Below are 13300 nucleotides of genomic sequence, written 5' to 3'. Positions count from 1 at the left end.
GCTTTTTTTTTCCGATTCAGAATTATAACCCGAATTTTGTGTGATGGGATTGTCATTAATTGAGAGGGGCATGGCATCATGACAGACATCCATCCATCCATTTTCTATCGCTTGTCCCTTTTGGGGTAGCGGGGGGTGCTGGAGCCTATCTCAGCTGCATTCGGGCGGAAGGCGGTGTACACCCTGGACAAGTCGCCACCTCATCACAGGGCCAACACAGATAGACAGACAACATTCACACTCACATTCACACACAGAGGGACCATTTAGTGTTGCCAATCAACCTATCCCCAGGTGCATGTTTTTGGCAGTGGGAGGAATCCGGAGTACTCGGAAGGAACCCACGCAATCACGGGGAGAACATGCAAACTCCACACAGAAAGATCCCGAGCCCAGGATTGAACTCAGGACTACTCAGGACCTTCGTATTGTGATGCACATGCACTAACCCCTGTGCCACCGTGCTGCCAATCATGACAGACAGCTCAGCAAAAAGGATCAAGAGGTCTACTATCACGTTGCATTCGTGGAACTTAAAGTGATGCTATTTATTTATTAGATATTGTGTATAAAACCAAGACAGGTATACCATTAAATGAACTGAACGCACACCTCACAGTTCATTAAAAAAAAATTAGACAGAATTTACTTTTTATTTTTTGGAACTTTGATTGATATATGACATACAGGCTACAATTGTCATTCATTTGTCTTGTCTCGGCCAATTTCCTTTAGCCTCATCGGTATTGGCATGAAACATTAATTCTGCATGGGGAGCATCTCTTTTCCCATTCTTCATTGTATTTTTGTCATATTTGCTCCACTTACACGCACTCATTGTCACGCTTATTAGTCTCATCGCTCAGAAGCGCAAACCGACCACACTCGTGTTTTTGTATATTGTGAGGAGCTGAGAGACAAGAGGTGTATTCACACAGCCATCATTAAGCAACGACACGTTACAAAATGAGCCCAAAGTCGTTTATAGGCACTTTTCCACCGCCGGAACTTTTTTAGGAACTTGCCCACTTAAATAAAGTTCCCCCTGTGTTTCCACCAAAAACTACCCGGGTAAATTTTGTTCTTTAGGAACCTTTCGGAGTTCCTCCTAGCTAGGTGGGACTTTTCCAAGCGACCAGGAACCTTTTTGGGTGAGGGCTGTGCTGTTGAACGCTGATTGGTTGGACACAGTTGGGGGCGTTCCTAAAACCTCTCTTTCAAACACGACCGCCATTGGAATATTCACAGCGACTTGTTCATTTCTTATTTCTTGTGTATTTCTATTACAAACCCCGTTTCCATATGAGTTGGGAAATTGTGTTAGATGTAAATATAAACGGAATACAATGATTTGCAAATCATTTTCAACCCATATTCAGTTGAATATGCTACAAAGACAACATATTTGATGTTCAAACTGATAAACATTTTTTTTTTTGCAAATAATCATTAACTTTAGAATTTGATGCCAGCAACACGTGACAAAGAAGTTGGGAAAGGTGGCAATAAATACTGATAAAGTTGAGCAATGCTCATCAAACACTTATTTGGAACATCCCACAGGTGAACAGGCAAATTGGGAACAGGTGGGTGCCATGATTGGGTATAAAAGTAGATTCCATGAAATGATCAGTCATTCACAAACAAGGATGGGGCGAGGGTCACCACTTTGTCAACAAATGCGTGAGCAAATTGTTGAACAGTTAAAAAAAAAAACTTTCTCAACCAACTATTACAAGGAATTTAGGGATTTCACCATCTACGGTCCGTAATACGGTCCGTAATATCATCAAAGGGTTCAGAGAAATCACTGCACGTAAGCAGCTAAGCCTGTGACCTTCGATCCCTCAGGCTGTACTGCATCAACAAGCGACATCAGTGTGTAAAGGATATCACCACATGGGCTCAGGAACACTTCAGAAACCCACTGTCAGTAACTACAGTTGGTCACTACATCTGTAAGTGCAAGTTAAAACTCTCCAATGCAAGGCGAAAACCGTTTATCAACAACACCAAGAAACGCCGTCGGCTTCGCTGGGCCTGAGCTCATCTAAGATGGACTGATACAAAGTGGAAAAGTGTTCTGTGGTCTGACGAGTCCATATTTCAAATTGTTTTTGGAAACTGTGGATGTTGTATCCTCCGGACCAAAGAGGAAAAGAACCATCCGGATGGTTATAGGCGCAAAGTTGAAAAGCCAGCATCTGTGATGGTCTGGGGGTGTATTAGTGCCTAAGACATGGGTAACTTACACATCTGTGAAGGCGCCATTAATGCTGAAAGGTACATACAGGTTTTGGAACAACATATGTTGCCATCCAAGCAACGTTACCATGGACGCCCCTGCTTATTTCATCAAGACAATGCCAAGCCACGTGTTACATCAACGTGGCTTCATAGTAAACGAGTGCGGGTACTAGACTGACCTGCCTGTAGTCTAGACCTGTCTCCCTTTGAAAATGTGTGGCGCAGTATGAAGCCTAAAATACCACAACGGAGACCCCCGGACTGTTGAACAACTTAAGCTGGACATCAAGCAAGAATGGGAAAGAATTCCACCTGAGAAGATTAAAAAATGTGTCTCCTCAGTTCCCAAACGTTTACTGAGTTTTGTTAAAAGAAAAGGCCATGTAATACAGTGGTGAACATGCCCTTTCCCAACTACTTTGGCACGTGTTGCAGCTATGAAATTCTAAGTTAATTATTATTTGCAAAAAAAAAAAAAGTTTATGAGTTTGAACATCAAATATCTTGTCTTTGTAGTGCATAATTGAATATGGGTTGAAACGGATTTGCAAATCATTGCATTCCGTTTATATTTACATCCAACACAATTTCCCAACTCATATGGAAACGGGGTTTGTATAACAAACTCAGCAACAGAGAGAAAAAAGAACGAAAGGAACTTTCGACATGTAAGAACTTTTGTGCAGCATCCTTGTGCTGAAGAACGCTGATCAGTGGCAGTGTTTTTACTCAGCCAGAATCTTTGAACTATATGCAGTTTATTGTTGTTTATTATTTTTACAAACTTAATTTCGACACGTGAAGCTACGAGAAGTGGACAGACACTTTTAAACGTATTTACGGAGGAGTATGAAGCCGTACTCGAATCGTCGAACTCAGCTGCTTACTACTCTGACTTCATTGGATAAATATGAAATAAAGGAGGCAGCACCAAAGAGGAACAAAGGTAAATAACATCAAATATTAACTACTTACTTTATGACATGTTCTAAAAGTAGTTGGTGACACTCCATTTGTGTAGTTATTAGCTTCAACCAAGTGCACAGACCGAATGCTAATGCTAACGCTAAAGCCGATGTATTCGTGTTGTCGGCGTGAGATAAACACTGACATTTTTTCTTTATATATTGTTATTTACAGCTGAAATGGACCAAAAGGAATCGCCTGACCCTTAGGAATTCATCATTAACTGAGAGGACGACTTTCTGACTGTTGGACATTGCAGAACATAAGCTTGACTTTTTATGAACAATTCGGTCCACTTCATTTCATAAATCATATCGTTTTGTATATGATTGCTTTGTATTTCATTTACTCCCTTGTTAGTAAAATGACTGACATAATACGTCATCAGCCTGATTTGTGTAAAGTACCCTGAACTGTGAAATGCAGTGGAAACACAAACCACACACTTTACAGGAACTTATAGATCCAGGAACCAAAGGCTCCTGAACTTTTGGTGGAAAAGGGCCTTATAGTAGCAAATTTGACGACATTGATTTTACTTGGTCTCATTATACACAACTATGGTGCGTTCAAGAATGGATAAATAAAGTGGAAACTGGAACTCAACAAAGCACAGTGGAACAAAACAAAACAAATATGCAAAAACTGTGGGCTTTCGAGCAGTATATTATTTTTCCCAAAAATTGCATCCATTGTTCAGTAATTGGAGACCTCAGGTGTTCCCTGAAGGCAACGTCCTTGGGGACGCCCCCTGTGATTTTATTTTTTTTATTAGCAGACTATTGTGATTTCAAGCCCCTCAGTTGATGGCACATGTGAAATTCTGGTGAAAAGTCTGAATCTAAAAAAAACCTAAATTAAATCAATTTCAAAGAGAAAAATCAGAAACTGAAAAAAGATTAAACTTCAAAAAATATTTGAATATGAAAAAACATAAGGTCATATTAAAAAATATGACAATTGAAACATTTAAAAAATAAATGAATTCAAAATAATTACCAGAGTGAATCATGATGATATTCAACCTGAAAAAAAAATGGTGTGCACTTAATTTTATTTTAAATACACTGATGCATTTTTTTACATTTTGCTTTAAAATGAGATTTTTCAGTTAGAGTAATTTAAGGTAATACAGTTAGTTGGGTTTAGTTTTTTCAAGTACAAAACATTAAGCCCTGATATAGCTTCATATTTAAATTACTGGTCTGGCCAATTTGAATGTCACAAAATAAACGTTTGCACTTTTTGGGCATTTTGCCCATCAACACGTGACTTCCTTCTTCTTTGCATTCTAAATAGATCCCTAAATTCTAAAAAACTACTGGTACGAGGCGGCTAACAATACAGGTAATGAGGATACAATCTATTCCGCCTATAAAGCCTTCTAAAAAGCACCCCAAAACCTCCAACACTGTTTTATATATATGGGGGGGGGGGGGGGGGCGTGGGGCAGTGGAAGAGTGGCCGTGCGCAACCCGAGGGTCCCTGGTTCAATCCCCACCTAGTACCAACCTCGTCATGTCCGTTGTGTCCTGAGCAAGACACTTCACCCTTGCTCCTGATGGGTGCTGGTTAGCGCCTTGCATGGCAGCTCCCTCCATCAGTGTGTGAATGGGTAAATGTGGAAGTAGTGTCAAAGCGCTTTGAGTACCTTGAAGGTAGAAAAGCGCTAAAAGCGCTATACAAGTACAACCCATATGCTGTGAGCAGGGGCGCTGCTAGGGATTTTGGGCCCCATGAAAAGAATCTTTACAGGGCCCCCAACACAGTGTCATTATTTTTTCTGTATTATAATTTCATCATCATTAGGGGCCTCTCTGGGCCCCCCTCCATCATGGGCCCCTAGAATCCGTCTCCTTTACCCCCCCCTTTTCGGCGCCCCTGGCTGTGAGTACATATGTAACATTAATAATAACATGTATTGTTTACAGTATTTTGCTTATTTTAAGCATTTTAAGCACGTATTTCCAGGCTGCATTGATTTCACACGGTATCGCAACGAACGCTACTTGTGTCAATAACAACCTAGAGAGGTTTCTGTGTTTGCTACCACTAATGCCACACTTAGAGTGTCATCATGTAGCATTATTGCTAAACCTTTCAAATAAGAACATAAAAAAGTGACCTAAGATGTCCGCTCTTGTAGGTTGTATCTTTCAGCACTTGTGCTCTCCTTGAGCTGGTGAATTTAGAATGATACTCACTCTTCAGGTAAAAAGTATTCCTAGCGATGTTGTGATGGTCTTATGCCATTTGTTGAAAAACCCTATAGTATCAAACTGGTAGCGTGTGGATTTTTTAAATTGACCAACTTTCCAGCTTGGTGCAACCTTCTACATACAGGTGGGATGCAAGATTTATAATCAAGCATTAATTTGAATAGCTAGCTACTGGATAGTGGTCAGAGAAGCAGTGTGAGCAAGATGATGTTTCATGACTCCAAAAAAGTAGTTCCTCCATGTTAGCTCCTACAATAACAATGTCGCTATAGCTTGCTTACAATGCAGATCACGGCATGTAAATGGAACGTTCTTGGCGTTTTTTGTTTTTTTTAGACCACTTAATAGGCGGAATAGTTGAATCCCTAATCCTTACATTGTTAGCGGCAGTTTGTCCACTATTTGAAAAGGGAAATATGTGTGTTCTTGTCCCACTTAGGGATTGTGGATTATGGGAAAAATTCTTGAAAAATGTAGCAGTTCGGCCACCTTTTAAGCACCATCCCTAGTCCCAAGTGATCAAAAGGTTACCGAATGCGAGAAAAAAGCACCATCCTCTCAGTTTTGCCTGCGAGAGGCAATAATGAAGTGGCTGGCTAGTTTTTGTAGAGAACAGGGACTAACGTTTATTGATAATTGGCCCTCTTTCCGGGGAAAACCGGGCTTGCTGATGAGGGACGGCCTTCACCCTAACCAGGAAGGCGCCATCACTCTGTCTAGAAACATAGATTATTGGTTAAGTCACACTTGACTAACAACACAAGAGCAAGCCTGGTCACAGGCAAATACAAGGGGTTTGGGGTCCCCACATCTGCGGTCCCCTCCAAGGTTTCTCATTGTATCCCATTGGGTAGAGTTTTTTTCTTGCCCTTATGTGGGATCTGAGCCGAGGATGTCGTTGTGGCTTGTGCAGCCCTTTGAGACACTTGTGATTAAGGGCTATATAAATAAACTTTGATTGATTGATTGAGTTTTGTAACATTAACCTGGATGCACCTCCCAGTTTATTTTGAAACGTCTGTCAGAGTTCACATCAATGAACACCCATGGACATGTTCCATTAGCAGCCACGCTGTAACATTGTCTCCATGTTTGACACGTTTTGACTCAGTTTAGCGCTTGAGTGGTTCCTTTTTCACGTAGATAACCTTGGTTCAAAATATCCCAAAAATCCATGTTTTTCTGGTAAAAAGTCTAAACTGGCTTTCCTGTAAATGAAACCAGTGGTTTTGACAAAGATGCCCCAACCTTATGCAGGATATTACTTATAATTTATTCTGTAAATATCTCCTTTACTTCACATTGTAGCTTCAGTCATTAGGGCAATCCGATAAATAAAAACTGAGGTAGTTTTTGTTGTTGTATTGTTGTACTTTACAACGCTACTGCCAGAGCTTGGGGACTGCTTTATGCATAGCAATACATGTTTTTCGAGGTACTTTTTGGGCTATAAGCATTAGCTTATGGCTAGACATGGACATAACTTTTTTTTCCAACCGAGGGAATCAAGCAAATGAGTGTGAATTACTGATACTGAGAAAAACATGATATGTATCGAATTAAAGCAGTGTTTCTCAAATAGTGGGTCAGGACCCCTTGGGTGGTTGGGAGAAGCGGGGTTCATTTTCATTATTTGTTTCTACAATCCAGTATTCATGTTAGAATGATACACAGTCTTGCAGCTGGGTGGTAACAGTGCTCAGTCTAATCAACAGGCTCACTGTTATAGCCAGTAGGAGTAGTAAGTAAGGCAGAAAATGAAAATGGTTGAGCGCTGAATTAAAGAAATTATCAAAAAACACGACAAATTCCAGTGTATGACTGCTTGTCTGCTCCACACTAAGGATGTTATAATAATATCTCAACAGCGGACATTTATCCATGAAAATATGGAGAAGCAGCTGATGGTGTGTTTTGTTTTCACATTACTTTTGTATTGTTTATAATAAAATATTTGTATACCCAAAAGTTTGTTATATATTCAAATAGTGATTTTTGTGGGCCAACCACCAATTTAATTAATTTAAATTTATTTGACGCTGATTAACAACACAGGTTTTTTACGGTACGACCTGTGTCACAGACTGTTATACTCGTACCCTAAGGACACCTACTGTACGAGTTCAATTGGATCTGTGATGGAATTTGCAGCCCAAGATACTCATGAAATGAATTGAAATTAAGTGAATCTATGCCTGGCACCCAAAAACATTTTTAACATATAAAATGCAGTTTCTTTGAGCTGACGAACATTGTATCATAGTGGTTTTATGAAATACTGTAGTGATAATGTCCAGCATCTACATTGGAGAGTAGCGAGCTGACGAACATTGTATCATAGTGGTTTTATGAAATACTGTAGTGATAATGTCCAGCATCTACATTGGAGAGTAGACTTCGATGGTATCTCCTTCCAGATGCTGGTCCTTCAAACACACCATCAACAGCTTTTCCATATTTTCATGGATAAATGTTATTGACCTATTTTTCTTCAGTATGATGCATATATTGTAAAAGTGATACACTCCTACTACTTCACCAAGTCGGCCACACGCACACTTATGCCATGTTTTTTGCTGATTTCTTTCTTTAATTCAATGAATATATTGTGCTACTTTTCCTCACCACTTTCCTTCACACTCCTTTAGAACCATGGTTGGAAAAGTTTTGTTTGTCCAATTATCCATCTAATAGCTAGCTATTAGCTAATATGCAATCAAGTGAGACACGCGATGTTTTGGTCGGATCCTACAGGGTTCTCTATGACATTTCATATGCCAACTACCAATGGGGAGGCTCAAAACCCAAATTTGTGCTCGCACCCTAATGCATAATTAGAGAGCTCGTATCTCCCCCCTAATGCATAATTAGAGAGCTCCCCAAAAAGTATTTTTTTGACTCTTTGACTAAGCATTTTTATAGTTTAATCTGATTAATTTATTTACAGTCAATGATTAGTTGATTGGCAAAAAGTTCTAAGAGCACAGACCTCATTTGCAACTTGTTCTAACTCAAAGAAAAAGGTTAAACACTCATATAAACAAGGCATCGGCTTGTTTAGTGAGGTACTTGGATTTGGACCATATTTTTCACCATATCTGTAGAACGTGAAAAAATAACAACTCGAGTTGACTTCCTTGACAGTTTCATTGCATTCATGTCGGATACGTTGTGTTTTTTTTTCGTCATATTCAGACATTGGCAAGTGAAGGACACAGTTGCGTTATCATTTGTTGTTTAATGTCGCCATGTGTTGCATCAAAGCATGGTTGCATGTTTAAACAGCTTTTTTTTTAAAGTACAAAGGAAATAACATTGTGAGATTAAACAATGACATAATCGATCAGTATGATACATCAATTAAATGTGGCCTGTCTGAATTGAAGCTATGTTCTTCTTGATCCAGCAGCATTTTCATTCCCATACATATTAAAAATTATGTGATTTAGGTTTCGTAACAGAGGAAAATGTATCACCCAGTGACAAAAATGCAACCAATCAACAGAAGAAGAAAAAAACAATGACCTGCATATTTCTTTATAAAAAACGATTTTTGGCGGAATATGATCAGCAAATCACTACAGTAAAAGTGTAAATCAGAAAAAAAAAAAAAATGAAATCCAAAGAAAACAGATTTTTTTAACCAGATAAATTATTGCAAGCAATGGAAATTAAAAATGCATTATGATCAATATTACTCACTACCATAAAAAATGTAAAAAGAACAAATATTAGATGATGCCTATCAAAGTGCATAATGTTTGCAATCCATTTCATGTCCGTGCCTCCAGTTAGCAATGAGCAAAATGGTCCTGCTTTATGTTACATCCTGTAGTAAATTAATATACTCCTTCATACAATATAGCATAGCCTGAGGTGACTTGATTGCTATTTTTGACAATAGTCATAAAGGTATTTGCGTCTCTCGTCATCGCACACGGCAAAGACATTTGGCGATGCCATGTAAGATGTTTTACTGCACTGTTAGTAAAAAGAAAAAGGGGAAAAAAATGTTGAATGCTAATGTAGCAAAATAGAATCCAGTATCTCTTTTTACTTCCAGTTCCACCATGACAGTGCTCAGTCGTACAGTGTGCTTTTAGAGTACTGGGTGCCACAATGGTCACATAGTCCACAAAAAAGGCTGTGGAGTGGATTTCTCAATCTGATTTTTCAGAGGTCTAGAGCACCCTTGGAAAGACCCGAAATATGTGTAATTTTTATAGTCCTTCCGTATGTTTACTTTCTCGGTAAAGTCAGCATAAGTCTGGCATTATTAGGATGTTTGAATCAAAACACAAAGGGAGTGGTGGGTTACCCCTTCAAAGTGGACTGGAAATTCGACTTTGATTGGATGCAAAAGTAATTAGGAGTCAATGAGTTTGGGTGTCAAAGATCACAGGTAGGCCTCCACCCGTTCCCATGGTTGCATCTCCATAAAGAAGCTCTCACACAGACCAAAGCTCTGATCCAGAGTCAGCGAAATGGACTGCACCTCCTCTTTGATCTCTTCCCAGGGCTGCAGCACCGCCTCCTCTGGCTGCTCCTGGAATAGCGAGGAAGCCTCTTCGAAATTCTGCATGTGATGCTGACCCTGCAGGAGCTGATCTTGTCCGTCCAGCAGTCGAGGGTGCTGCTGTGTCGGCGGCACGTGCAGCTCCGCCACGTTGACGTCCGGGTTGCCGTAGGAAGACTGGGGGTGGTTCAGGTGCTGACTCTGTCCCATGAGGTCCCCTGTCCCGCACCAGCTCCCCAGCCCGGCCGAGTGCTGCCTCCCTTGCATGGTAACTTCCATCTCGCAGCCCAGTGAGCTCAGCGCCATGTTGATGTCCAAATCCTCGAAGGTGCTACAATTCCCGCTCAGGACGTCGTCAAAAATGGATGTCAGGTCGAAATCTCCTCTCAGGATGTCCGCTTTGCTGGCATCCGTCGCCAGAAGAGGGGACTCAGTCGCCCTTTGAGCTTTGCTGTTGCTCTTTCTTTTATCGCCTAGATCCTTGCCACTTTGGTACGGGCAGCCATCATTGCTCCTCTGGTAACTTGGAACCAATTTGTTCTGTCTGTGAGCGCCGCCGCTGTTGTTGTTGTAGCTGTTTGCAGACATCCTCCTGCGCTTGAAGATGCCATTGACAAACATGTCAGCATACTGAGGATCAATCTGCCAGAAGCCTCCTTTACCCGGTTCATCCTTCTGTCTGGGGACCTTCTTGAAACACTTGTTGAGGGACAGGTTGTGACGAATTGAGTTCTGTGAAGACGAGAACAAATATTTGATCAACTGTTCCTTTTGACACATTTTTTCTGATTTTTTTTTTTATTGTATTATGGGCTTGCGGCAATGCAAGCAGCCCATATTATTATTGCTCATACTTCAACTTTTTATTTTAGTTCTGCACGGTTCTCTTACTTTTAATACGTGACAAACCGGCCAACAAACCCCCACATATGTTATACCGTCGGAAAGGTCTCGTTTGCGCAAATGGGGGTACTTTAAGGTGGGAACATTTTGTGTTAGCATGGCGACGCTATTCACGAATAAACAAGAACATGGGCCAATTGAATTGGTACGCACCTTTTATAATGGCGGATATTTCCAGCAGAACGCTCCAAACTGCGAGATTACCTCCTCCTGTCATGCTAACATTAACATGCTAACTTTTTGAGCTAGATTTGCAACCGTTTACACCAGAGTCATATAACTTGGTATGAGACATTTGTTAACTGTTAGCATGCAAAGGATAGCATGCTGGCAAGCTAACTTAAGCATGCTAAGTTTTTCATCTAATTCTACACTTTTTTCTCTATTTTCGCAGCCATACACCTTTGAGTCATATAACTTGGTACATGAAACATGCTAACTGTAATCATGCTAACATTTGCACACATGCTAAATGTTAGCATTTTAATGTAAGCATGCTAACGTTTTAGGCTAGCTGTGTAGCTCATTGTCTACAGTTACACCTAAAACTCTCGGATTCAGACACTCGGCAGCATCTTAAAAGCACGGCAGCTTCCGACGACCCCCGGCCAGAGGTCCAGGGCACAGATGGCCCATCAAAATTTCCTACTTAAACAATACAGGCAATGTACTGTACTTACACTAGGCCACAGCTACAGTGCACTAGGCCACAGCTACAGTGCGACCTAATTGTACTGCTGCGTCAGAATGATTGCAATACAATCACTCCTCACAAGTTCTTAATGATTGCTGGCACATGTTTAATGTAAAATACTCAAACCGAGGGGGTGTCTTGATCTGAGTGGATATCGGTCAGTTTTTAGAAAAAAAATAAACAGTATCGGATGATAACGACTTGTATCTAAAATTGCCGATGTTAGCTCTGATACAATCAGTCCCGCAGAATGGTTGACTTGTAAAAAGTTGGACAGCCAGTTAACATCTAAATGTTCTCCAAAAAGTTGATAATACGTTGTTCTTGTATTTTGGTGAAGTTATTTAGAAAAGGTAAACATGGTATGCTATACTGTAGGCTACAAGGAGCTAGCGGCTACACAACAGCTAAACACACAATAGCATGCAAGCTAGACATAAGTAATAGGTGTCTCTAATTGAACAATATTGACGTCTAAAGCACGGCATTTGTCAATATAAACAAGTATCAAAAAACAATATATTATTATTTTATATTATATATATATTATTCACTAACAAATGTGTCTGGATCATTCAAATGCATCATGAGTCATATGCCTAACCTATATTGAGACCAAAACAAATTATCACTCCAGTTTAATTTAATCTAAGACAGCGGGTTGTCCCCATACAACCTTTTTTTTTTACCTCTGATACAATGCCGATATTGGAGCTTTGAGTAATGGCCGAGAGAACAATGGTAGGTATGAATGGTAGGTCACTCCTTTGCGACCACAACGATGTGCGTGATACAGACATGCCTTTAATTAATGCAATCACTGCTCCCCCTACGTGATTAAGCACATCCGCCAAATTGCAAAATAAGAAAATTCACATTCATCGAAATAAGACCGCAAATAAATTGATAAGGTGCAATGGAATTCTTAATCTATTGTGTTTTTTGCATTGATCAAAAATAAGTTTAACACTTAAGTTGTTAATTGAGTCATGAGCAATTAAGGGAAAATAAGAGTGTACTGCTTGGCTGCAACCAGCAGTGGCGCAGTTGATTCAGTCTTAACAAATTTGTAGTGTGAAGAAGAACAGCATGACGTATGGTCATACTTTTTTAGACATCATTAATCTGCTCAACATGCCACTGGTGTAAAAACAGGAGTTCAGAACATTAAATGAGATTCTCATTCCCCATTGGAAAGATTTCAAAAAAATAACGATTCAAAGACTGTGTGATTGTGTTTCTCACACATTCATTCATGGCAGTCAGATTTGGAATTTCCTGTTAAGAATTATCCTTGTTTATGTAACTTTTGTGCTGAGACTCTTTTATTTTGAAACCTTTTATTTTGGAATTGTCACTTTCACTACCGGTTTTATTATATGAATAAGATGCAGACGTTGAGTTATACACAAGTACAACTTGAGTATGTAAGATACTACACTAAAGCAATGCCCCATGTATACACAAAATGGTTTCCCCAACTTTCCAGAAAAAGTCCCTTATGTTTATGGTATGCCCATAGCAAAAATACATGCACATGTGTCATGGCCAATTATGCAATTACTCCACGAAACCTATTGTTGGACTGCAGTCCTGTGGGAAACACTGTTAAAAGGAAGTTTTATTTAATCGGTCTCAACAATTTTAACACCCTTGTTGTCACATCACATTTGACAGTGCTTTAAACTTAGCTAAAATTTGGAAAATTCCTGGAAATTTAGGTTAAACTGACTAATGTAAAATATCAGGGGCATT

The 13300-nt window shown here is 39.8% G+C and overlaps 1 protein-coding gene across 1 annotated transcript in view; it reads right to left on the bottom strand.

The window, feature by feature from the left end:
- Nucleotides 1-8655: 8655 nt before the first annotated feature.
- Nucleotides 8656-13300, bottom strand: part of foxj1b (forkhead box J1b) — a 68253-nt gene continuing 63608 nt past the window's right edge. The window contains exon 4 of the mRNA XM_061967288.1: nucleotides 8656-10680. Coding sequence (XP_061823272.1) covers nucleotides 9829-10680 — 852 coding nt within the window. The 3' untranslated portion in view covers nucleotides 8656-9828. The remainder of the gene's footprint in view (nucleotides 10681-13300) is intronic.

This window comes from Nerophis lumbriciformis, linkage group LG11 (assembly GCF_033978685.3).
Source record: "Nerophis lumbriciformis linkage group LG11, RoL_Nlum_v2.1, whole genome shotgun sequence".
Taxonomy (NCBI): domain Eukaryota; kingdom Metazoa; phylum Chordata; class Actinopteri; order Syngnathiformes; family Syngnathidae; genus Nerophis; species Nerophis lumbriciformis.
Note: the sequence above shows the minus strand (reverse complement) of the source record. Positions and strands in the feature narration are given on the sequence as shown.